Source organism: Choloepus didactylus, chromosome 3 (assembly GCF_015220235.1).
Source record: "Choloepus didactylus isolate mChoDid1 chromosome 3, mChoDid1.pri, whole genome shotgun sequence".
NCBI lineage: Eukaryota > Metazoa > Chordata > Mammalia > Pilosa > Megalonychidae > Choloepus > Choloepus didactylus.
The window spans coordinates 95,336,036-95,363,630 of NC_051309.1; the positions used below are offsets into that span (position 1 = coordinate 95,336,036).

Here is a 27,595-nt window from a genome sequence, read left to right on the forward strand (position 1 = left end):
GAAATTAAATGTATGTCCATTCTTAGAAAGGAAAACAAATGTCCTGACAATATCAAAATAAATGTTTTAAGAGTAAGTACAGGACTACTCATTTTAGGCCAAGATTCTAAAAAAGGAATTAGATTTCAATTTGAATAAGCAATAGTGTCTGGAAAATATAATTTCTGTTTTTCAGATTATGTGCTAATAATTCTTCAAAGTAAGTAATTTTTTCTTAATTGCTGAAATTTGGGGAAAGTTCATATGACGGGATACAAAGAGTCATCTTTTGCAAATACAGATACCTTCAAAACTGATTTTTTCAGAAAAATGCAAAAGGTCAATTGACTTTCAAGTACTTAAGAAACACAAAGATCTGTAACAAGTGAATGGTTGATTTAGAGCAGGACTCTATAAACTTCTGAACATAGAATTTAAACCTGCAAAAAATCATAATGCTTTAAAGAATATTTCACCAAATAAATTTTAGCAAATAATGTTTAGCAACACATAGTAGATGATTTATAACTACATATAAATGAAAGGCAAACATAAATACAATTGGTTATTTAAGCTTTATTACATTAATATAATTTACACCATACCTACACCCACATGGTAATACCCACATGGCAAATTCACAGCCTTAACTAAAAAAGCAATCTTGAAAACAGTCCTTTTTTAAACTACTATTTGCATAATTTTCAGTGATAGATTTGGAAGCTTGATACAAGTATGTTTACTTTTCATGGATTATGATAATCTACATTTTAAATTATATTTCAACATTGTGGCTTGAAAAACATAAACTGCAATATGTTTTATACTTTAGTCAAAGTTGACTGGTTTAGAGTTTTAAAGTTTCCAGATGAAGCAGAACAAAGTCCACCCCTCCCACCAGCAGTGTCCTACAAATTCCTCTATGTCAAACCGGGCAATCTGCTTCAATCCATCAGTGACCCTGAGGCCCCTGAATTTGACAAAGCACTCCCAATCTTAGTGTTTAAAGTAAAATAGAGAAGAATAGTATTGTGAAGAATTCAAAACAAACATGAAACTTACATTCTTAGAATGTCATTTTTGTGCTACAGAGCTTCTATTTGTCTGGTATTTTTGGTAATTCTCCATATTCCTAAATATAGCTTCCACATTTCTGTTAACAAGACCCAACTCAGAAATGCAACTTTTCTCAGATTCTTTGGTCTATCTTTAGTTCCTCAGTTCTCAGACAACAAATAGGAAATTATATTCTTTCCTGTAATGTTCTTCCTTCTTTCACCTAATTTCCATAAAAAAAAAAAAAAAAAAAAAAAAAAAGTGCTTTTTTTCCAAAGGACAATTCCTGATAAAGGCAAGAAAACTCAAAAAATCTTTTTTGTTCCATTCCTGAGAAGCTAAGAAGAAGATGTGAATACTTATATTGGGCTTTCTTTCTGATAAGTCTTTACATATATCTTAAAAAGAAAGGAAAAAAATCAACCCTGAATACTGAGAGTTGAAGATATATATTATACATCATTCTTTTCTTTTTGGTTTCTTTGTTTGTTTGTTTCTAAAACAAAACTCCATGTCACAACAGTCAATATTTTTTTCACATCCTATTATTTTATATGCAAATTACTATATAGCAATGTAACTTCAACATGTTGATTCTATCCCGGATTTTCCAGGTGAACTGCCCAAATAAGTTATCTCCAACTGCCATTTTAAATCTGTTTTTCTATCTGCCAATAACCATTGGTTCTACACTGTAAGAAAATAGCCTTCAGTTTGACAAGAGTCCTTAGAGATAAACATATCAATAATTTAAACCTAACTGGCAAAGGAGCTATGCAGGATTGTTCCCTTTAATTTATATCACACCAATATACATATATACATACACTCATACATATAACAAATTTACACAGTATGCAGAAATAAACTGCAGATAAAATTCCAAATGGACATTTACAGATTCACATTTTACCAGCAACCTTACATGCAGAATAAGGAAGTAAATTTTACACTGCTAAGTTACATAGCAAACAGAAATATATTTAGAATGTTTTAATGATGTTTGCTTTAGACTTATTCTTTTCTTATCAGTCTTAGAAATAAGCAAAAAGGAGACACAAACCTCAAGTCATATCTATAGCAATATCAGATAATGGGACATTAATTTTACTAACAAATTATCCAACTTGCTTACTCTCTACAAAAGTGATATGCACATACTAAATACAAACCACAAACTATCGAGTTAGAGATAAATGGGAACTTTATACAAAATCCTTATATGCCTTCAGCTTTTAACTTTGTATTGTTTTGGCCGTAGGACTCTTTACCTACACATTCTTTACTGAGATTTAGGAATGAGATTTAGGATTTATGTAGCTTTCTTACGTACAGAAAAATAGGAATGAATGACAGGGGCCCTGGTGACACAACTGAAATACTCAAATACACTGCTTATAAATATGTATACAATTTAGCAACGTCATATTATCTGAATTTCTTCTGCATTGTTACATTTATTAGTTAGTGGTCTAAAATATAAAATATGCTAACAGAGAACTCAGGTTTTATACTTATTCATTGGTACAGGAATTAAAAATATACACTTGCTGATAACACACTGAATAGAAGTCAAAATACTGACTAGTTTTGAAGAACTTGAGGATGAATCTTTTCAAATGAATAAAGACCAAATATAATCAAAATAAATCCACAGCTGCTTAAGAGTATTACCGATTAGAAACTAACATCAAGTATATCAAAATTACTTCTCATTTGCTCATATAACCCATTCCTCATTCACACTCAGAGACTCACAATAATTTAACCACACATAACTTTTTACGGAGCATGTTAGTTTGAACATAAATATGATGGATATTTATGAAAAACTACTATGTAAATGGTTACTAAGTCTACACTGACTTGTGTACTGATCGAGTGAGTCACAGGGTCATGCAAGTACAGTGACATTTTTTATCTTATCAGTTTCTGGGCATGCTCAGTGAAAAACATTGCATACAAAATCTCACTCCCAGCAAGTGATCAGGCCCATCGTCCACTGGTGGCAAAGCTTCGGCTGAATGAGAAGTTGATTTCAGAGTTCTTGTATTTTCCCCAGGCTCCAAAAGGTACTACTACTGCAGTACTGTTATCTTCAGCACCATACTGTATTGCCTATAAGGTTAGGCAGGAAGAGAAAAACACTGGAAATCAGAGTCTGCACAAAGAGAAAATCATCCTTCCTATGGAAGGCCAAATTGGTTTCACACAATTAGTAACCCAATCATTTCACAATGGTTTGGTTTCTTTCACCTTGCCTTAATGCCCCCATTGTTTATTAAATTGCAAATGGAGTAACAGATGACATAAAACAAATATATGAGCTATATTTCACTGTAGCAATTCTGGCAACAGAAAACACCAGTTGACTAAGTTATAATGATAAGCAGCTCCAGAAGAAGAAAACACAGGAAAAGCATTTAGCAGAGGCCCTACCTTACACATGGAAAAGGCTTGATAAATTGATCTTCCCTAGTAATTCTGCTTCTAGGAATTTAGCCTAAAAAAATAATATCCTAAGGAAATTAATGTGCATAAAGCTATAACTACAAGAATGTTTATTATGCTCCTTAAAAAAATGGAAACATGGACATAAACTAAATTTCCTACATTAGGTGAATTGTAAATCAATTTTAGGATTTACAAAATTCAAATAGCAAATGATATAGCCAGAACTGTAATAAGTACTTGGGATTACACCTGACATCAAGTGTATTTCATAAGACTGCAGAATGAGCCAGAAACTCAGCTAATGAAAACAGCATTTTCAATAAATAAAAAGTTTTACAAACAATTTCAAGGGCAAAAAAATTTGTTTTTTTGCCGTGCCAGAGATGTAAAGGAAATTCTTACAATAACCATCAAAAGGACAAACATGCCAAAAGAATAATGGGCAAAGGGGAGGAAAAAAACTATTCAGAGAGAATAAAAATGACTAATAAATTATGCACATGGTTCACTCCACTAAACAAAGAAAAACTGCGAATTTTAATACTAACATTTTATTTTTCCACCTATCAAACTGGCAAAAAAACAAAAAACAAAAACCACAAGAAGTTGGAGAAACACAAACTCTGACACTTACTAGTGAAAGTGTAAATTGGTATAGTATTTCTGGAGGGCAACTTGGCAAACTTATCTATCAAAAGCTTTAGAATACTGTCTACTTTTTTACTAGCAATTTTACTTCTAAGAATTTAACCTAAGAAAATAATATCATAAGGAAACATTTAAGGAAATAGATAAGGCCCAGAGAAATGGATACAAGGATGTTTATTATAGCGTTCTTTAAAATATGGAAAAGTGAACAATGGCTGACTAGGACAACTTAAATGAATTATAGTACACAAATGTAATGGGACACTATGCAGTCATTACAAATATCACTGTCTTTGTGAATTAGAACGCATATATCTGCAAGAAATGTAGTTTAAATTAGGGAAGAAGTGTTCATCCATGGAACTGGACCCATTTCTTTAACTCCATGAGTACCCTGCTTAGCAATGGTTAATGCAGACAGCATGGTAGCCAAGTGAATAATTCATGTATTATGACTATGCCTACCCATTTATTTTCAAGCAAATACTACTTTTTTAAGTAAGGTCTTATGTCTTAATTATAAATACTGGCACTGAGAAGTTTTGGTCAAATTTGGCTCCCTATTTCAAAATTTAAAAATTGAGAAATGCAAAAATAGCTCTGGTGTTAATGCATGCCTAGGTTATAGGTTATAACTTAGTGATGTTATATAAGTTATAAATCAGTGATGGTGGTAACTTAATACAATGTTTTAAAGGGCTATCCGTCAAAAATGAGTATTAAACAACACAAAGGAAATTTTACATTTTCTTTACTGGATATTACTCAGTTTTCAAATTTTACCTCTGAATGACACACAACCCCAACCACATACCCTTTGTGTTTTTGTTTGTTTCACACACCCATTTTTTTTTAATTAAATTCAGTTTTATTGAAATACATTCACACACCATACAATCATCCATAGTATACAATCCACTGTCCACAGTATGATAACATAGTTATGCGTTCATCACCACAATCTATCTCTGAACATTTTCCCTACATCAGAAAGAATCAGAACAAGAATAAAAAATAAAAGTGAAAAAAGAACACCCAAATCATCCCCCCATCCCACCCCATTTGTCCTTTAGTTTTTATCCCCATTTTTCTACTCATCCATTCACTAGATAAAGGGGCTGTGATCCACAAGATCTTCACAATCACACTGTCACCCCTTGTAATCTACGTTATTATATAATTGTCTTCAGGAGTCCAGACTGCTGGGTTGGAGTTTGGTAGTTTCAGGTATTTACTTCTAGCTATTCCAATACATTAAAACCTAAGCGGTGTTATCTATATAGTACATAAGAATGTCCACCAGAGTGACCACTCGACTCCATTTGAAATCTCTCAGCCACTAAAACTATTTCATCTCATTTTGCATCCCCCTTTTGGTCAAGAAGATACTTTCAGTCCCACGATGCCAGGTCCACATTCATCCCCGGGAATCATATTCTGCATTGCCAGGGAGATTTACAACCCTGGGAGTCGGGTCCCAAGTAGGGGGGAGGGCAGCGAGTTCACCTGTCGAGATGGCTCAGTTAGAGAGAGAGGGCCACATCTGAGCAACAAAGAGGTACTCAAGGGGAGACTCTTAGGCACAACCATATGCAAGTTTAGACTCTCCTTTGCAGTAACGAGCTTCATAAGGGCAAGTCCCATGATCGAGGGCTCAGCACATCAAACCGCCAGTCCCAATGTTTGTGACAACATCAACACGAGCCCAGGTGAGGATGTCCAACACATCCGCACCTTCCCCCAGATCCTCAGGGCTGGGAAGGGGGAGGCTGTAAATATATTTTTTATTATCTGCCCAAATTATTCTGGGATGTCACACACCCATTTTTAAAAATGAGAAGTTCTTAAGGTGTTCCTCAAACTAAATATTTACTTGCAGCCAGCCATCTAGTTTAATGGTCAGGTGGTTGGACCTGGGAGCCAGACTGTCTGGGTTTGAAGCTCAGTTCTACAACTTAATAGTTTTGTGATCTTGAAGTTACTTAACTTCTTGGTTTCTGTAACTCATTTTTCCTTATCTGTGAAACTGGACCTGGGAGCCAGACTGTCTGGGTTTGAAGCTCAGTTCTACAACTTAATAGTTTTGTGATCTTGAAGTTACTTAACTTCTTGGTTTCTGTAACTCATTTTTCCTTATCTGTGAAACTGGATAATAATAGTTCCAACCTCATAGGGTTACTGGGATGACTATGAGTTTTGTAATATATAGAATTGCATAGAATAGTGCCTGACACATAGTAAGTGACATATTAGTGCTTACTATTATTATCAATAACTATTGCTATTTGTATCAATTCAAGGTGTTTGCCAAGCCATAAAATGAACATAGCAGATTTCCTTGGCATATTAATTTTACTTAACTATTTGAGAGAATTGTAAAAAATTTTAATGGAAATATTATGAAGTCAAATATAAAATTCACTGTAATAACAAAGTTAAACATAAGATTTCAAAGGAATCTCAAACTACGGTGGCCACTCCAGGCACACAGGGACATGCCTGGGGTTGTCCTTTACTTTCCTTCCTTGGAACTTTTTTAGCATCAAAGCAGGAGAAGCTCTGTTGTGTCACCTGTTCAGTCACTGCATGGGCTGCCTCGTTGGGATCGTGGCACTGATTGACAAAGTCACAAATCTCTTGACTATTCACCATGAAGTTAATTCCATCTGTAGTGAGCACCAGGAAGCTGTCATCAGCATGATGTAGCTGCAATCAGAACAAAATGCATGTGTTTACTTGGAGCTATACATCCCACAAAAACATGTTCTTAATGTTAATCTATTCCAATGGGATGGATTGTAAATAGGACCTCTTCATAAATTTATTTCAGTTAAGGTGTGGCCCAACTGAATCAGGATGGATCTTAATCCTATTACTGGAGTCCTTTATAAGCAGAATGAAATCCAAACACATAGAGAGAAAGCCACAGGGAGCAGCCAGAAGCTGGAAGTCAATGGAACCCAGAAGCCAGGAGAGACTACCATATGCACTGCCATGTTATAGAAAAGCCAAGGACCAAGGATCACCAGCAGCCAGCCCCAGAATGCCAGTCTCCTGGGAGAAAACAGCACTTTGATTTTGGACTTCTACTGGCCTCAAAACTGTGAGCCAATAAACTCCCATTGTTTAAGCCAACCCATTGCACGGTATTTGTTTTATCAGCTCGGAAACTAAAACAGTATATCTGATTATAAAGTAGACTCTGCCCTAGAGTAACCTTTATAATTCAAAGATTTTTATCTGTTTTGCTGAGCAATAGTCTGTATAATAGCTTGTAGGAAAATCCAGCCAGCATGGCTGCATACACTCTTTGAATAATTCATTTAACTCTGTTGGGCAAATGGAGTGAAAAGGGAAAGCCTATATTTAGGGCAAAGGTAGCAACACTTAGTATCAACCACTGAGGGCAAACCTAGTATTTATTTAGTATCACCAAAACAGAGGAAGCCAGATAGCCAAATGCGGAGGAGCAGCAAGAGATAATGGTTATGAGCCCTGTCTCTCGAGCCAGGCTTCCTGGGTTCGAATCCTAGCCAATTGAGCACAGGTGAGTTGACCTCTCTATGCCTTAGATTTGTTTTCTGTGTGAAATGCGAATAGTACCTATTTTGAACAGAGCCTGATACTTAGTAAGCCCTATGTAAGTATCTGTTAAATAAAATAAGCATAAGTGGGATATCTATAAGACAAGAAATCCCTTATTCAATTAACAAACATTTTCTGCCATCATTGAAAGGCTGCACTATTCTGTGCCAGGTATTACAGAAGGCTGGGGTTTGGGGGAGGTTCAAAAAAGAAAGTGACAGCTCACTAACTGGATGTATGTTGGGGGCAGTTTAGAGCAGTGGGATCACTGATTAGTAGAATACAAAGGAAGCCACAGATATAGAGGTGGGGTGGTAATTCTGCTTGGTGGAGAAGGGAAGTCAGGGACAGCTTCCAAGAAGAGGTGACATTGGATGACCAGATGCAGGTAGGAAGGGCAGTAAAGACATTCTACCAAAACAAACAGGGGCTTCATCACATCTTAGGTTAGGAAAATGGTATGCTGTTTTACCCAAAAAGTTTATCAATCCTTTCATAAATCATTTTGGCTTCAGTTGATGCTTTCAAGAAAACCTCTAGCTGGAGACAATTCTGCATTCATTCTTGGGATATGGAGCAAGTGTTTGCAAGTCCTTTTTTACCTTAATCCTCTTTGTTTCAGGTTCTGCTGTCACACCACTGGTTTTAAGATCCAAATCTCCAATACTCCTTGTCATTGCAAGTCTGCCATTTACGTGAGGCTGCCCCAAACTATTCCAAACTAGAAAACCACCACATTTCTTGATCCTGGTCAAGAAAAAGTTAGAAACCAAAACAAAAACAAAATTATGATGTGACATGCATAAAATGAGGTCACTATTAAATTTAACCAAGAAACCAGTCTAAAAACGCAAAATTATACTTCTATCTTGAAGTGTAAACATCATCCGCATAGAATGCCTGATCAGCAAAGACAGTACCTTTCTTTTTCATCTTTCCTTTCAGGAGTATGGTCAATGGTTAGCTTCATGGGTTTTCCTTTTCTACACAAAGTAGCCCGGCTGTCCCCAACACTGGCTACAACCAGTTCAACACCATCTCGCAATAGGGCTACCGTTGCAGTAGTCCCAGAGGTCAGAAGGGTTGCTACAAATATTATGAAAAAGAGTACAAGTTAGCAACCGTAAGTGATTGGATGTATAATTCTCATTACAAAATAAAATACAGTCATGGTAAACTAATGCTGGAATATATCATTCTAATTTAACTACAGCTATGCAAATAAAATGCAAATGAACTATGTAAGTTAAGATCATGCAGAGAAAGAAGTATTTAAATCAGTAACAAGGCTCCATGCAAACAGAAGTAGTTGCTAACCTAGTTTAGTAAATAATGGGTCAAACATAGCTAACATTATCTCCACCTTTTTATACAAAGTAGGGCTGACAAACTTATCACTATAATGACACCTTTGTGTGCTCATCAGGTGTCATAACTAAAAGTATTAAAACTTAGATTGGCCAATATGGTAGGACTGCTGAGCCCATTCTGTCAAACAGACTTTTCTATAATCCATGGACTATAATCCCCTCCATTTCTTACTCCTATGCTGTGAAAGTATTATCAGTTAACAGGCTAAACAGGTATGTCGCTTGCTCTTCAAGTACTATATTCTACATTCTTTCCTTATACAAACTGTTTTAATTTTACAAATGTTCACAAGAAATTCCTAAAATGGTTAAAGGCTCACATTCTTTTCAGCTTATCTTTGTCCTCCCCAGACATAAAACAAAATTACTGCCTTCATTATGTTAGCTGAAAATCTGGGTGACGGGCAACAAAAGGCGTTCTAGTTTCCCAAAAGCTTGGTATAGTTACACTCCCAGCTAAGGAAGGATCTAATACAAGCAGTCTGTACCCACATGCAGTATACTACTGCCAAGTTCTATTCCTGTGGTCCTGCCTGGGCCAAGGGCATTCTAATTTTCTCTGGCTAATAAAAATAAAATTACGTTTCTGGGCTTGAAGGTCTCCACTGTTTCCTCCAGCCAAGTCAAACTGTATTTTTGTGTTTTCTTTTGATTTATTCTGACAGCGTCTGTCCTAAATTCTTTACTGTTGTTAAAAATTTTGACGGTGCATAGAGCCTTGCCAAAAGTGAGAATAATGTGAAATTATGGGCTAGAAAAGTAAAGCAAATTGGAAGAAACTGAAAAAGATAATTTATTTAAAGCAGGTATTGTCTCCAGTATCATGGTTAATTCTTTAAAGTGTCTAAATAAAATTTTCAGGTGATCTCCAAAGACGATTTTGACTTCAAAGATTTTTTTTAAGAAAAAATGCAACCGATTGGCTGATTGAGGCTCAATCTTTCCAAATATATATATTTTTTCAAAAGATAATTTTTAAAAACTTCATCAGTAATACATTTTTGGAGAGAAATATATATATGTATTTCCAGTTAGTATATTAAAATGCCTGCTTTAATCAGAAAAGTAAAATGGAAAAACATGAATAAACCTTACTTAATCATTTATATCCATGCTGAATTTACTTCATGGAGGAATATAATTTATAGCTGTACTATCTTCCCACTTATCTCTTGATTTTGGAACTGTTGTGCCAAAGTAATATCTCTGCAATGCTAAAATATATTTCATATTTGTAATGGTATAATATAAATGTATCAGTAATATTTATTTTACCAATGTTTACTTTTATCCAACTCAAACTGTCAGTTAAAAGAGTTAGAGTTTTCCAAAACCACTCTACAATGAAATCCTTAAAATTTAACCACCATGATAGTTTTAAATGATTTTCAAGACCAGACAAGAGAATACAGGCATTTGTGCAGACACTACCTGTCCAGGGAGTTTAGTATTCCTCCCTTGGCTTAAACTATTAAAACTTTTTAATATTAAACTATTAAAAATCTTTTTAATTGGCTACACCAAGAGCTTATAAGTCAAAAATGAAAATTCCAAATTTAGCTGTTTAGGCTTATACTTCACAGCCCTGCCATCTAGGAAATCAAAAGACCTTGAGTTTTTACCAAATTAACTTCACAGTTCCAAAATCCCAGGATTTGTGGGAAATCTTTCAAAACTAACTGTTGATATGGTTTGCTAAGCTTCTTTATAAAAATATAAATATCGAATCATCATTTATTTTCATTTAACATGGAAGTAAAAATTCTCACTTTTTGCCCTAACAACAAAATTTTAAAACTAAGACATCTTTCAATAAGTTCTTAACACTCACTGGACAATTTCTACTGCAAGTCATCTCAACTAATGGGACAAAGAGGATGTGGGAACCTTCCAGTAGTCCAGGCTAGGAACCGCTGGACTCCTTCACCTGGGACAAATTTAAGCAGATCTCTCTTTCCACTGAAGCCCAGCATATAGTGTCCACGGGCTCCAGGTCTAGAGCTGCTGACCAGGCACAGTTCTCTGCCACAAATAACACGCACAGAGGCAAATAGGAAATTCACCCAGGAATTGTGCTCAACACATTACAAACCTGCAACACAGGGGAGGACAGAGAAAGAGCTGCAAAATAAGGGGAAGGATTTTTATTTTGGTGAAAATTTCACTATCAAATTACATAATATTTCAGGAGATGCCAAACTAAGGATTCCAAACTTAACTTATTCAAGTTGATGGTATTTTGTAGTTAAGTCAATTTTTTTTCACCACAGAGTAATTAACGCCTCTTCCTCAGTTTTGTGGCTTCCCAGAATTGGAGAAAACCATACACACATGCTTTTATACCAAAACACATATGCCAGGACACCGACACACATCTACATACATACGCACACACACACTCACACATACACACTCACTGAAACAAAATATATCAGTACCTTTACTGAGTTGCCAAAAAAGCACAGTAAATCTGTCTGGTACCAATAACATAATTGTCCCAGTAACAAAAGGGAAAATTCCTAGTTATAGCACTGAGTAAGTCATACCTGATGAGCAGTGCACAATAATAGAGAGGATTTGAACTACAGTACACCACCAAATCACTGAGATTTAAATCAATACCAAGAAGGAATCAAAGCACCTCCTGTACCAGACACAAGGAATAGCACATTTGTTAATGGTGCTTAATACAGGAATTTAGTATCTAGAAGGCATTTTTCAATTAGAATGATTTATTTAAATTCATTGATTAAATAAAGGCTAGTCAAGCCTAAAGCATGTCTATAACTTTATATCATTCATAAAGTGGGTATTTCTCTGCAGCTCTCTCTTTCCCCAGTGTTGCAGGTCGACACATCTAAAGAAAAATGATCAAGATTTCAAATGGTAACATAAAGAGTAAAAGCTGTACTTTTCAAACTATAACGACCCTCAGTAATTATTCACTTTTGTAATAAGAATATGTAAAAGCCAACACATTTAAAATATTATTACATATGGGTGTTCTAGATACGTTTGACTCATGAACACCAAAATCAAATTAAAGAGCTGAAGCAGTAACAGAACAATAAGAATATCTCTACAAATGCTGTCCCGATTATCTTTTTTTCCTTTTGGCTGTCTCCAGCATGAAATGGGTATTCAAAAGGTTGCATTTGTAACACTGGTTATTTTATAGATTCATCCTCCATAAAAAGTCACATGATATGAAGAACACGGTTGTTTCCTATGAGACTGACAAGGTGTCAACACCTCCCACTCCGAAGGTCAGAGTAAGACTCCTCTTTCTGATCCTTTTGTTTCTTGGGGAGCTTTGTGGCTTTCAAAGTGTAAGCAATCTAAAAACATTTTTAAAAGTTTATAGGGTATATGGGAGTATAATATAAATGTTTCAAGTGACTTTCATTATTCTTAAACAATGGATTAATCAGTAGTCTAGCATTTGAATTTACTAGCTGGTTTCACTAAATGTAAAAATACATGTTACTGGTAGAAATTGAATTAAAAAAATTCAAAGATGGTGATGAAATTAGCTGTTCACAAATAAGGGCAAATTTCAAACACATTAACAACAAATCAATTAAAATAGCTGGCAATTTCTTAAGGGCAATGTGACCTTCTTCTTGCTGTTTCTTGATAAGTGGCATTCTGATTTTATTCTTCAAATTATTCTTAGTTTAAATAGAAATAGTAAATATTTTAAATTCAAATGGGACAATTTGAAGTACTTTAGGCAGTTGTGAAAGCTTTGGAACTGAGGTCTTGAAAGGATGAGAATGTTTTATTTTCATTTTATTATTTCTCTTAAGAAAGCTCATACGGTATGATTGAGGGGCACGCCTCCCATTTATAACCAAAGTTTCAATCCGAGAGTTTACCCAATCTCTTTTCAAGTTTCTGCTACTTAAAATTCAAATCCACCCAGGAGTGATAACTCACTAAAACTTATATATTATATAAATAGTTTGGCTAAATCAGCTATAGGATGATCAAGCAAAAAATTACAATAACTGCAGTGAAAAGAGTAGGCAGTGGAGATCAGCTCAGTCCAAAATAATCATTGAGGACCTTTGTAATTCCATGTAGGATGCTATACTAGAGATTCAAAAATAATAAGGACACTGGTACAAACAGTTAACAACAGAATGGTATATGGGAAAAACTACCTATTGCATATTATAGATGATATTTAATAGGAATACCTTACCAGTACCTCACTAATACTAGGGCTAAATAATTAGGGGTGTCTGGGGTTATGATAATTGTTTAAAACTGAGAGTGATGATGTTTGCACAACTAAGTGAAGATAATGCAAGACGTTGGACAGACTGTGTTACGTGAAATTAGGAACCCCCTACGTAATAAGCCAAGCCCTCAATCTTGAGGTTTGCTCTAGTGAAACTTATGGCAATAAAGAGGAGGCTAAGCCTACCTATAATTATGCCTGAAAGCCACCTCCAGGGAACCTCTTTTGTTGCTCAGATGTGGCCTTTCTCTCTCTAAGCCCAATTCTTCAAATAAATTCATTACCTTCCCCTCTATTGAGAATGCCTTTTTGACCAAAAGGGGAAAAAAAGGTAACAAAATAAGGTTGTATTGGCTATGAGATTTCAAACAGAGTCAAGAGGCTCTCCTGGAGGTTACTCTTACACAAACTCCTGCTAGATATTCAAAATGCCCACAGTATGCCACGCCCTAATCAACAGCAGTCCCAAAAATACTAAAGAATTCCTAGGTCCCTATTTGTGACTCTATAATTAGTTTCACTCACTAAGTTTACTTTTCAGAAACTTAAAGTCTCCAGAGTGTTCCTATGCCAAATAAGTCCCCAAATCTGGAGGCAACAGCCTCTCCAAGAACATCAACCAGGTGTACCCCACTTCCCCATAATGCTGACACCCCTTTTCAACATGAACAAGTTAGGTTGGTCATGGCCCAGACGATCAAACAAGAGAAAGGGGCAGCAACAGACAAGATAGGATTTAACAAAGGATTACAAATATTGAATCATATATATATTTCAATTTCTAGGATACTAGAATACCTAGAAGGAAATAACTGACATGGTGGAACTGTAACCCGTAACATGTTTCAAAATTTGCTCTCTAACTACTTGTTAAATTGTACTTTTAAAGTTATCACTTTTCAGTATGTATGTTATATTTCACAACAAAAAAATGCAAAAAAAAAAAAAAGAGAGAGAGAATAAGACACGTCCCATACCCTCAAATTGCTCACAGGAAGGATTCAATAAAAGGGAAATAGGGGCTGATGCTAAAAGAAGAAAAAAGATGAAAGAAACTGGAGAGGGCAAAGCACATTTCATGATTTGTTTTAGCCAGCATTGGTTCCACTTACAGTTATGCTAAAGAGATACATAATACTCTTATAATACTGATACTGCTTCAGTTCTTACTAAATACTGAAATAAAAACTTTTTATTTGAATAACAAAAATCTAAATATTATAAATTTTTTTAATCCACAAATTGCAATGTTAAACAACATTAAGAATTCAAATCTTTAGTGGCTTTAATATACTTGAAAAAATAGGCCCCAAGTATCAAAAGGCAATTTTTGCCACCTTTGAAAGCCTTGGCAACTTATTAATAATACACTTTAAATTGTTCTCAAAACACTAATTTAAAGAAACAGACTACTTGACTAATTAAAATTCATATACAAGATTTAAGAATAACAATGTTATAGTAGACCTTTTTTCTTTTAGTAGCACACGAAGCATTATTGTGTCTTGCTCCATAATAGTTGCAAACAAATGACCACTAGGTAAAAAATAAATTTAAAAATATCTTATGAAAGTTCTGGGACTATTTCCTCAAAGACTATGTGCTGGAAGAATTAAATTTAAAACATTTTAATTTCATTATTAGAAATCAATTTTTATGATTAATTTCTTTGTACAACTGTCTGTTTATATTAAAAAGGTGTCTTTAGAAAGTTTCTTTTAAGGTAAGCTAAATAAATTTTCTCCCTAAGCTCCAAATTCCCTTCGATTATAATCTATTTAGTAAATAAAGCAGTCCTCTAGTATTTTACACCAAATCTATCACTGACTGTGGTAAGGATTTAAGTTCGTTAGTTCCTTTTTTCAGAAGGGCCGACTGCACCCACGAAGAGTTAATGTTTTTGACCGTTGGCCACATGCCTCTGATAAACGTGAACTTTCTCTTCTAGGAGCCTTACAGTAAGCTGCAGCTGTTTACAGACTGGCTGGGGGCAGCCACCTATATATAAGCCTTGGGGTGCGAGATATAGCCAAACTCACAGCCACCTGGTTATGCGTGGAATAAAGACCATACTAAAATTCAGAGGGTTACAAAAATAAAACTATCAGGAAGCATTTCAACTTCCTCTTCACCTTCAGGTGTTTCACCCATTAGGGTTAAGAGCTAAATCTTATGCATAAAATCCACCCTCTCTCAACCCCTATTATCTTTTTTTAAAGTTGGGAAGGGAAAACGTCCAAAGGAATGAAGGAGAAGACATAATGAGCGTGAATAATCTATAAACTAGAAAATAAATCCCCGAGCAAAGGGAGTGTAGGCTGCAATGCTTTTCTGAGGAGTGTGATTTAAAGGTTTTCAAAAAAGAACAGGAAAAACCTCTTAAGATGGCAAAGATAGCCATCCCAAGCCACCTTCTCCAATCTACAGTAATTAAATATGCCGGTGAGAGAGGCCACACAGGGTGCCAGGAAAATCCCTAACTCTGCCACTGACCATGACTTCTCTTCAAACTTCAGTTTCTCATATGTGAAATGGGCAGAATTTCCATCCCTATCCACACCAACAGAAAATTGTGAAAATGACATTTTTGTGGTGTGCTTGGACCTTCTTTAAAGGAAAGGATGAACCAAACACAAATTCATATTATCACATGATCATTTTCCAAATCAGATACGAGGTCTATGTGCATACATTCCTATAGCCACTGCAGATTTCAAGATTAACTTTATGAGCAAAGACTTTGAGGCTTGCTAACCAGAAAACATTGCTATGTTTTCCTGAAGTGATTTCGATAAATTTAGTCAAAACCAGAAACATTTTACTTTCAAAATGTAACGAGAAATAGTATATAAAAATTTTAAATTCAGCTCACATACCCTTGTGTTTAACAAATAAAAACAGAAATATCACAAGTTACCATAAGAAAGCTGCAAGATCAAGCTCTTTAAAGAAGAGGGATAAAACATATTTCCCTTCTAATTATGCAAATTAGTGAATATTAGCCCTTGTCCAACTTTCTTCTTCTCTGGGCAATTACTATCCTATCAGATCTGATAATCTTGTAGTTTATTTCAGCACTTGCTCCTCCGGTTCATCTACTAGTAAAAAACAAAACAAAACTAAACAAACAAATGAAAAAAATCCATCTCAAAAAAAAAAAAAAAACCATCTCATAGTATGGATATCTTGTCCACTAAAACAAGCAATCAGACAGATTAATATTTTAAAAACCCTTTTAAAAGTAAAATTCAATATCAGAGAAAATTATTTTAAATGAAGAACAGTTTTGGAATTTCTCTTTCTGAAAAATTCTCCAATATAATTCATTTAAAAGTGAGTAACTGACATCAATTTGGATTTCAGAAAGCATTTAAGCTGATTCATTACATAAAATCATTTCCTACATAAGCATCCTCAGAATTAAGCATACATTAAAATTCCCACCCCCAAAGGGCTTAAGCTGTTTCTTTTTTACCCACCACTTAGAACCCCAAGGAATGTGACTGTTTTACATACCATCAGCAGACAGGTGGGCGTGCCTCCCAAAGGCTTTATCTACTTCTAGAAAAGCCATGGACAACAGAGTTTCCAAGTTCTTCTCCTTAGGAAGCAAATCCCTTTGTAGGAAGGAAAAAAAGAGCCCCAAACATTCATTTTACAGTGAATTCATCTTCCTCCTAGCCACTCAATCTAGCAGTCATTCCATACAAGCTGCCACCCTGACTTTCCTTTCAGATGGTTAAAGTCCACTGATTAATAAAAAGCTTCATCTACTAAGTATCAGGCACTGCAATAAGCCAATAAAGGCACAAAAATAGAAGTCCAACTCTGTCCTTAAAGAATTAATCCACACTTTGACAACCCTGCCCTTAATATTAAATTAACCCTCTGAGTTCTTCTTTGGAATGAGGCAGAATATGCATAAATCACTTAATGAACAATTTAACTATTTACAGGAAGACAAGAAACAGTCACATACGTAACTCTGACTTCCCTCTTTTAATTCTAGTAGTATTATGATGCCTCAAAAATACATCAGTAATAACTGGAGTAATAAATTAAAGTGCTCCTAAACTCCCGCATTTTCCCCACACTAATGACAATCATCCAAAGCTATTTTCAACAACTATTTGAAGCTATTCATACCACTTAAAAGAATAATTACCATTTATTGAAGCACTTATTATATGCCATGTACTGACAGGAGTAAATGTTTCTCATATATTATGTTTAAGTTTACTTTATTAAATAATCAGCTGGAAATGATCACAAATCAAGTGCCATAGATTCTGGTCAATGCTTTCACCAATGGAGGTGTTAAAACACATTTCTGAAATGGTCAATGCAAGTTAAAGCAGCTTTTCTTTAATCATCAGTAACAAGCTGAATGAATGGCATTTTAAAGTTACTGCTTATTCAAGAAGTGGCAGTATGAAATGACTCAAACAACTACTTTACATTGGAAGTCCTGGCCAAAGGTGAAAGCTTACAACATGAAGCATAAGGAAAACTGCAAAGTCAAGAGTGAAAATCATCCTACGTACATAATACACTTCTCCATGTGGGTGTGACAGAAATCTGCAGCTGCAGGTCCACCGTGTCCATCATACACGGCAAAGTACAGGACCTCATCTGTTAACTGAGCCAAGTCAAAGCGATCTTCATTCTCTTTCCGTTTGCCAATCTGCGAGGCACAGCCCACATTTTCCAAGCTGATTTTGGGAATTGGCTTGCCATACTTAATGCTGGGTGGCAGTAGAATTGGCTCATCAATGCGGTTATCCCAGATCCCAAAACTGTCCCAGGTGGCTGGACGCCCACTGCCATCTGGGTCAAATCGAGAACACCTGGACTCAGAAGTGGAGCTGTGACATGTGGGTGTCATCCGCCTGTCCTCTTGCAGCAAACGTGAGCTTAGCAGCACTCTCCTTCTCACCTGGTTCCCACCACTTCTAACCAATGTAATTAATGCAGCTGTTGACATAACTCAGCTCCAAAGGCCTCAGTAATCAGGGAAAGCTCAATGGAAGGGATAATGGAATGTCTTCAAGAAAGATGATGCAACTGAGTAGAAAAAAGAAAAAGCAATTCTGTGAGTAATTTTTAATATAACTGATACAACATTAGATATTACCAAAAAATGAAGGCCATAAAGGATCTGACAGAAAATAGATGTTTAGCCACAGTATAGCACCCAGCAGCCTACTTCTAAGAATACAGGATCATACGTGAATTAACTTACCTACCCATTTATAGTGTTTAAATTCTATAAAAATTCAAATTCTATAAAAATACTACATAACAAATAGGACTGGGCTTTGCAAACTTTAGTGTGCAGATGATGAGCCCCAGCTTGTTAAAAAGCAGATTCTTATTCAGGAAGTCTGGGGTATGGCCTGTGATTCCATTCCCTAGCAGGCCACACTTTCAGTAGCAAGAATACAGAACACTGGTGTAAATAAATATTCTTGCCTCCTTAACTCCATTGCTCTGAAGAAAAGGTTGGGGCAAATATTAACAGTAACAGCAAAGTCACTTATGAAAGCTAGAACAAACAGAAGAAAAAATAACTGGTTAATAACAGTTCTGTACCCAAAAGTGCCCCAAGTTTTAGTAAATATAGAATCTAGGATCTAAGTTTTTTGTTTCTTTGCTTTAAGATCTCTCAACTTATCAAGAGTCTTTACATACTATATTAAGGTGGTTAAAGACACATGGTTCATGCAAACATTCCCATAAACACTAAGATAAACGAATTCTGATGCCTCTCTTTGTGGTGGACACCCATTAGCATTCGGGAGGGTGTCTGGTCTCAGGAAACTGCCTGTGTGGCAAGCAGTCCTGATTTATGAGCCCTTCACTAAAGAGCTGTGGTTCCCTTCTCCTCCAACCCCAGCAGCCCATCCACACCTCCCCTAGTTGCCACCAACTCCAGAAGACAGCACACTGGAGCCTACACTTCTCTGAAACTATTACTCTGCAAAGCTTCAAGCAAGAGACGTGACTCTAACAACCCACTGGCCTCCCACTTCTCTGCACCAAAGCTCAATCCTAAAGCGTCCTCTGGAATTACAGGGTATTTTCAAGGAAAATCCTAAACCCCTGCAGGGAGGTATGTGTTTCTGGCAGTTTCCCATACAAATAACCTTCTAAACATAAATACATAACCATAGTTTTTTTGTTCAGTTATGTCACAAATTAAAAGCCAATTTGAAAAATAGCATAAAATTAAGATTTCATAATGCTTGTGGTGGGTATACTGGTGTTATATTCTCAATTGTATGTTCTAATTATTTCACAGTAAAAAATGAGCTTGAATACAATAGATCCTCTCCAAAGGTACAATCACACACACAGGCCCAGCTTGAATGTCTCTACGAATAAAGGCATTACAGATTTCAAACAATCATTTTCAATTTTGAACTTTTGGAAATCGATCTAGCTACTTGTATGGAAGGACTATTATTCCTTTCAGTGAGTAAAACAGTGGAAAGAAAGGAGGAGAGTTCAAAAAACACCTTTAGTTAAATATTTAAGAAATAAAAGACTTATCAGCCCTGCCTTCATAGAAGTTAGAATAAAAAATGGCTCCACAAACAATTAGTGTATCATAAAAGACTTAGGAGGCCACCCCTTCTTGGACTTTTGACTAAAATAAAGTATAAAAGACTGAAATTCACTTAGTTTTATGACATTATCTGGAAGTAGGGGAGGAAAAACAGCATTTCCAGTTATTAAGTGAACTGCTCAGTCAAGTATCAAAGAGAAGTAACACATTCCATTCCAAAAACTGAGCTATTTGTTCATGTGCTTCTGATTAAAGGTTACATTTTACTCAGTAGCAATAACCATATGCAAAATACAGATAATTACCTGTGGTGAAATTTCAAACTATAATACAATCCAGCATGTAAGAGAAGCAGGTATTCTTAATCAATTCTTACTTTGAGATAACTCACAAAGTAACTTTATACCATGCTGAAAAAGACTGTAATTAAATATGTTTCAATTAAATAAAAATGTACTTAAATAAATGTATTTATTAGAAAAACACATTCATATTTGAAGAGTGCACCAAAGATTAGCAAAGTACTATTTTTTTTGCCCCAGTCTGAAAGCATACTTGTTCAGCTTTAGTTCACTTTGTATTCGTGCATCTACTTTAAAGTGTTTATGCAGTTCTTCCAAAATACTCTTGCCTTTTTTCCACATCTACCTCTAAAAATAAAAAAAAAATAAAATAGAACTACATTCTCAACAGGAGACAAATATCCACTGGAAACATTATTTAAGAATGAGAAATGCAGTTGGCCAAAGTTGGTTTAAGCCTCTATATGCCAAAATCATCCATCTGGCCTCCTTCCTCATTTATTATCCGAACATTCATCTCAAAAAGCAAGCAGAATGGTTACAGGAAAACATCTACTTTATTTCATAATATTGAAAGAGATGAAATGTGAGCCAGTTTTGTGGTCACTGTGTCGATATTACAAAACTAAGTCAGCTTCACTCATGCAAGCAGGAGACTTTAAGAAGTGGTTCAATCTCCTTTTCCATATGCACTATTACTAAATCATACTAATCCCTTCTATATTCCCAAGGAAACTTTCCAAAGACAACATTATGCTCCCAAGATAAACAACAGTAACTTTGAACCTGCACATCAAGAAAAGTTTGCTCCAGAGCTCCAAACTTGAAATAGGCTGCTATAGGCCCTGTGGCAATCGATCTGGCCAGAGATGACTCCACACTGACTAGCAAAGGAAGTAGAATCTGTGCTATTAAAAAAAAAAAAAAAAAGAGGTAGTAGAGAACAAACTGACAAACACCTGTCTTTATTTTCTGTCAGTTCAGCAATTACAAATTGGAATGAATCTATCATTCTACAAACTAGGAAACACTGTTATTCAGGAATCTTTCTGCGTAGATTTATGTAGTATGCAGGGGAAATTTATGTCAGTCTTTCAATCAGAATCAAGGTTACCTTATTTTTTTATAAATCATTTTAACATTTAGAGTCAATCTTTGGAAGTCAAAGTCATCCCAAAGAGTTAAAGGGCAGAAGTAATTCTGAAAATCACTGAATACACAAAAATATGTCAGAGCAAAAGTTAAAAGAACTAAGAGCACATGAACACACCATATTCTCCTAGTAAAAATGCATTTTCAGACCATGCTAAGAAAGAAAGTCAAGACAAATAGCTGAATACATAACATAGGTTATTTCTACAATCAGCCTAAAATATATTGATAGTCATATACCAAAGGGAAAAAAAGGGACAATCTTCCACATAGAATAAACTGTCTTCCAAATTTCTTTTTCCTTCAATCAAAAATGTATGGGTCACCGAATCCCAGGGTTGTAAATCTCCCTGGCAATGCAGAATATGACTCCTGGGGATGAATGTCGACCTGGCATCGTGGGACTGAGAGTGTCTTCTTGACCAAAAGGGGGATGCAAAATGAGACGAAATAGTTTCAGTGGCTGAGAGATTTCAAATGGAGTCGAGAGGTCACTCTGGTGGACATTCTTATGTACTATATAGATAACACCTTTTAGGTTTTAATGTATTGGAATAGCTAGAAGTAAATACCTGAAACTACCAAACTCCAACCCAGCAGTCTGGACTCCTGAAGACAATTATATAATAACGTAGATTACAAGGGGTGACAGTGTGATTGTGGAGACCTTGTGGATCACACCCCCTTTATCTAGTGTATGGATGAGTAGAAAAATGGGGATAAAAACTAAAGGACAAATGGGGTGGGATGGGGGGATGATTTGGGTGTTCTTTTTTCACTTTTATTTTTTATTCTTGTTCTGGTTCTTTCTGATGTAAGGAAAATGTTCAGAGATAGATTGTGGTGATGAACGCATAACTATGTTATCATACTGTGGACAGCGGATTGTATACCATGGATGACTGTATGGTGTGCGAATGTATTTCAATAAAATTGAATTTAATTAAAAAAAAAAAATGTTTGGGTCACCTTCGCAGGTGAAATCACTGCCCTCCCCCCTGCGTGGGATCTAACACCTAGGGGAGTAAATCTCCCTGGCAACGTGCAATGTGACTCCTGGGATGGAGAACATCTTGACCAAAAGGGGGATGTGAAAGGAAATGAAATAAGCTTCAGTGGCTGAGAGATTCCAAAAGAAGCTGAGAGGTCACTCTGGTGGGCACTCTTGCACACAATATAGACAACCCTTTTCAGGTTCTAATGAATTGGAACAGGCAGCAGGAAATTATCAAACTACAACCCAGAACCCTTGAATCTTGAAGACGATTGTATAAAAATGTAGCTTATGAGGGTTGACAATGTGATTGGGAAAGCCATATGGACCACACTCCCCTTTATCCAGTGCATGGATGAATGAGTAGAAAAATGGGGGCAAAAAAAAAAAGGCACTCAGCGTTCTTTTTTACTTTACTTGTTCTTTTTCACTTTAATTTTTTTTATTATTTTTGTGTGTATGGTAATGAAAATGTCAAAAATTAATTTTGGTGATGAATGCACAACTATATAATGGTACTGTAAACAACTGAATGTACACTTTGTTTTGTATGACTGCATGGTATGTGAGTATATCTCAATAAAAATGAATTAAAAAATAAAACAACATTGTAATTAGAAAAAAGTGTATGGGTCATAATTTAACTACATGAATATTTTAAAAGTTTACGTGTTTTTGTATGTGTATTTATGTGTGTGCATGTGTATACACAAACACACAGAACCTATACCTTCTAAATGCTGTTAATAAAGAAACACCAGAAAATACTTTCCTTTTTCATCCTTTTCATATTGGTTTGTTTCACCAAGCCTTCCCCATCTCCTTCCCTTCCCAAATGCTGTAACTGGTTAATCTGATACTTTAAGGCCCTGACAGAACTGTAAGGAAAGAACAAAGTTGGCCCCTGGTTTAACAATTCTGACTGGCAAGGGTGATCTTGGCAAAGAGGGTTAAAAGGAAATAAGTTCTAAGACCACCAAGATGAGACACAGAGATTCTACATGAGAGCATGGTGAAAACCCGCATCCAAAGAGTGGGAAATGTCAGGACAGAAGCATCAGGAAGAAAAGGAATAAAACAAAAGCATTTGGTTTGTAATAAAATTCTGAAGTACAAACTTGATTTAAAAAAAAAAAAAAGTGGGGACGATGAAGAAAAGCCACAGTATATATACAGCTATAAAACTGGTATAACAATTTTTTTTAAATCTTACTCCATTTTACCATTCCTCAATAGTTTAAACACCTCAGAGCTATCCAATTTTTTTTTTGCTGTAGTCACACTTTTTCAAAATTTTTTTTCATTTTTATTGAGATATATTCACATACCATGCAGTCATACAAAGCTTACATTCAGTTGTTCACAGTACCATTATATAGTTGTGCATTCATCACCAAAATTAATTTTTGAAATTTTCATTAGCACACACACAAAAATAATAAGAAAAAAAAATTAAAGTGAAAAAGAACAATTAAAGTAAAAAAGAATACTTTTTTTTGCCCCCATTTTTTTACTCATTCATCCATACACTGGACAAAGGGGAGTGTGGTCCATACAGCTTTCCCAATCACATTGTCACCCCCTCATAAGCTACATTTGTATACAATCGTCTTCAAGATTCATGGGTTCTGGGTTGTAGTTTGATAGTTTCAGGTATTTACTGCTAGCTATTCCAATTCATTAGAACCTAAAAAGGGTTGTCTATACTGTGCATAAGAGTGCCCACCAGAGTGACCTCTCGGCTCCTTCTGGAATCTCTCAGCCACTGAAACTTATTTCATTTCCCTTCACATCCCCCTTTTGGTCAAGAAGATATTCTCCATCCCATGATGCCAGGTCTAGATTCCTTCCCGGGAGTCATATTCCATGTTGCTAGGGAGAGCTATCCAAATTTAATTTTGCAAATAGGAGGCAGTGCCTCTGGCAGAAGGATGCACTTGGCAGTTGAGTTAAACCATTTTTGAAAGTTGATAGCATATCCAAAAGGCAGTTTATTGTTATTGTTTTAAGCGTATGCCAAAGGTCTTCAGGAATTTAAAGGACTAGTACTATTGAAACCCAAGCAAAATGATATTTAATAAAGTATTCATACCTGCCCATTACAAAGTGGCAGTCAGAGATCATTACAGTTAACTTCCACAATGGAAACACAAGGTTAATTTCTAAAATTCTTAAACCAAATATCCCTAAACGAATTTCACAAATAATGCTTTACTGACCTATTTAAAAAAACAAACAAAACTATAGCATTCCAATAAATTAAAACGTTATGGAAACTCCCAGAATGTATTTCAATAGGTATGAACTCTAATATCTTCTTTATGGGCACCCTGCTGGGAGGTAGGGATAGAAAATGTACTACTCTACCTAAGCGGAAAAAACAAAAATCCCAAAGGGCTCAGCCTTAGGTTTGATGTGGAAGGGCTATCTTTGATGTGAATAGTTTAGATGTATGAATAAAGAACATCAGAGCAGTGAAAAGTATTCATTATAATTATGTAGATAGCCTTTAAAACATTTTAATTAATGTGTACAGGAAGCCACAGACTATATTCCAAGTCTTTAGGCGTCATTTAAGATTTTCTCCTTACATCCTATACTACATCACCAGCACCTCGCCCCTCTTCTGTTCTCTCTTGCAAGACTTCAGTTAAGGGAAACCCGCGTTTGTGGTTGGTAGAAGGTGACTAAAGTTGCAAGAAAAAATCATTAGCAAGAATTCACTACTCAAAAACGATAACTACGGTTTTTATTTCACAGGGACGCATCTATTCTTTTCTAATTTCTATACACATCAGCAGACACACACAGACACACATTTACACTCACAAGCTTTGCTCTTCTTCCACAGCAACATAGCTAGAATACCCACGATGCAACTATTTGTCAGAACCATTAAAATCTGTCACTTTAGTTACGCGTTCTGAAGTAGCCTGAAAACTTCATTTTTTTCTCTGTAGTGGTAGCGTGCAAAGGACTGGGGCCTGCACATTTCCAGTTTGACGCTCAGAAAGCCACTGGAGCTCCAGAGACTACAAATCCCCTGGCTATTTACACCCGGAGCTTCGTCTTCGTCACCTCCTGCGAATTCTTAACTTAGAGAAAGCAGCTGATAAAAAAAGACATCGCCAGTCACAAGGCCCTGCGTTTACAGCGCTCCCCTGGCAAAGCAAAACCCAAGTCCTCAGACCAAATCCAACGAGGGCCCTGCATACTTTATACCTATTTCCTGAAAAGCCCACCTTTGAGCAATTCAGGATCCTGGGCTCGGTTCGCTGGCCACGGATGGGTGGCCAGCGTGATACTGGAAAGAACACCCTTCCGCCAGCGCTGCTGCGCACAGCACTGCAGATGGCTCGGTTCCCCCAATACAGATCCCGGGCGTCGCCACGTCTCCCACTCCCGGACCTCTGCTGCGGAGGTGACGCTGCGCTCCTCCCCGCATCATCCTCTCCTCCTCTGGCTTTGGGCACAGCGCCTGCGGGGCCTCGCTGCAGGGAAACGCAGGCGGAAAAAGGCGGGGCACCTCCTGCCTGCCTTTGCTCCTCCTTCCTTCCCCCCATCCTCCCTCCCTCGTTCCGACCCGGGACACGCCCCATCCCGCCTCCACCCCCCATCTGGCCCCTGTCTCTACCACCCCTTCCCACCCCACCTGCTCGGCTCGCGCAGCGCACGCCCCCAACGCGGTCAAATTCAAGGCCGGGCGCTCAGTCTCGGCAGGAACCGCCTTCTACCCGGCCCGGCCACTTGGGTGGGCCTCGCCACGACAAGCTGCTCTCGGGCTCGAAAGGGGGAGAAAGCGGCGCACTGAGAACGCAGAATGACCGTGGAGCTCGGACTAACCGGGTCCAAGGAAATTAAGCCTACAGGTCCTCTTCTCCTTTCAGGGGAACCCGTCTCCGTTCTCTCCTCATTCCGGGACGGAGGACGGTGGGATGGGACCCCGCCAATAAATAACATTATAAACGACTAACAAAAACAAATGAATTGCACTCTCTAGGCACTTACCTAGTGTTTATGTCGCTCAAATTTTTTTAATCAACTAACGGAGGGCAGTGAAGGGGCGTTCTCGGTCGGCAATAAAATTGCCTTCTCCGATGTTTCTGATCTCGGGAGCAAGCAGTTAGAACCGCCGCCACTGCCTCGTCTGCTGGAAATTCTCGAAAAATTTTCGCCGCAGTTCGCCAGATGGAGAGGGCAAGTCTGTTCCCACTGACTGACAGCAGCTGCTGCCAATCCGCGCTTGGCCAGACGCCGCGCCGGCCAGACGGGGCCATCAGTCTCAGCCACTTACAGTCGCCGACGGGAACGAGCCTCCCGGCAACTGCAGTTTGACTTGGCAGACCTCTAGCAGCTCGCTGTCGAGCGACGTCGACTTTGGCCAGCAGCAGCTCGCGGTGGCGCCCCGCCCAGCGGAGGGCCCAGGCGCGCGGGCCAATGGGGGGTACCTTGGTGGCGGGTGGAGCCGGGAACCTGGGTACTTCGCCAGCACCTCGAGGCAGGGAGTGTGTCGCTACCGGCGAGGAGCGAGCGTGGGGCTTGTGACTACTAGGAAACCGAGAAAGGACTGCCAACACTTCGCCTGGGCATAGAGCGTAAAAGTCACCTGGTTTTGTGCTATTTTTTGAAAAGTTCACAGTGCGGCAGCGTTTCTTCGTGGCTTAACAGGCATCTTATGGTCCCTGTGAATGTCGGTTCATTCGTTCGACAAATATTTCTGTATTTATGGAGGACCTTTTATGTGCCAGGTACAGTGCTAGGCACTGGGGTATAATCCTGACCCAGATGGGCATGATAGTTGCCTTCATAGAGCTTACAGTCTAATGGGGCGAAAAAGGGGGGAACCAGTAAACAAGCAAATAATACAATAAATCATGTCAAAGAAGGAAATAGACAAGGTGCAGATATAGAAATAATGAGGGTTGACTTTAGATCGGGTTGTTAAATGAGGCTGTTATGAGATGATATTTAAGCTGAATCCCCAAGAGTGAGAGGGGGAATCAGTCGTGAAATGGATAGAGTGGTGAGTGTTCTTGACAAAGGCGCGAGCCTAGCAAAGGTCTTGAAACGGGACAGAAAAGACGGTGTGGCTCCAGCATGGAGAGGGCGGGTTAGAGTAGCATGCCCTAAGAAGAGATAGGCAGAGGCAAGACCATATCGCCATGCCTTGGAGTTTGAACTACATTTTAAATTGAAAGGGAATCTATTGAAGAACCTTAAGCAAAAGAGTGAAACGATTTA

The 27,595-nt window shown here is 37.1% G+C and overlaps 1 protein-coding gene across 2 annotated transcripts; it reads right to left on the reverse strand.

Moving 5' to 3' along the window:
• Window positions 1-535: 535 nt before the first annotated feature.
• Window positions 536-26,587, reverse strand: PPM1K (protein phosphatase, Mg2+/Mn2+ dependent 1K). 2 transcript variants are annotated; one of them, XM_037830234.1, is made up of 7 exons: window positions 26,363-26,587; window positions 17,883-18,402; window positions 16,855-16,955; window positions 8,643-8,808; window positions 8,325-8,469; window positions 6,709-6,843; window positions 536-3,153 (listed from the first exon to the last, which is right to left on the reverse strand). In XM_037830234.1, the coding sequence occupies exons 2-7, from the start codon at window positions 18,320-18,322 to the stop codon at window positions 3,022-3,024; spliced, it is 1,119 nt and encodes a 372-aa protein (XP_037686162.1). In that variant the 5' UTR covers window positions 18,323-18,402; window positions 26,363-26,587; the 3' UTR covers window positions 536-3,021. The 2 variants fall into 2 exon arrangements, with proteins under 2 accessions (XP_037686162.1, XP_037686163.1); XM_037830235.1 differs by lacking the exon at window positions 26,363-26,587 and adding an exon at window positions 25,597-25,804.
• Between the last annotated feature and the right edge of the window lie 1,008 nt (window positions 26,588-27,595).

Coding starts and splice junctions, on each gene's coding strand:
- PPM1K (XM_037830234.1), bottom strand. CDS start 18,322: ATGTCAACAGCTGCATTAATTACATTGGTTAGAAGTGGTGGGAACCAG. Junction 8,470..8,642: donor AGGAAAGATGAAAAAGAAAG/GTACTGTCTTTG, acceptor TTTCTTGACCAG/GATCAAGAAATGTGGTGGTT. Junction 3,154..6,708: donor CCCATGCAGTGACTGAACAG/GTGACACAACAG, acceptor CTAACCTTATAG/GCAATACAGTATGGTGCTGA.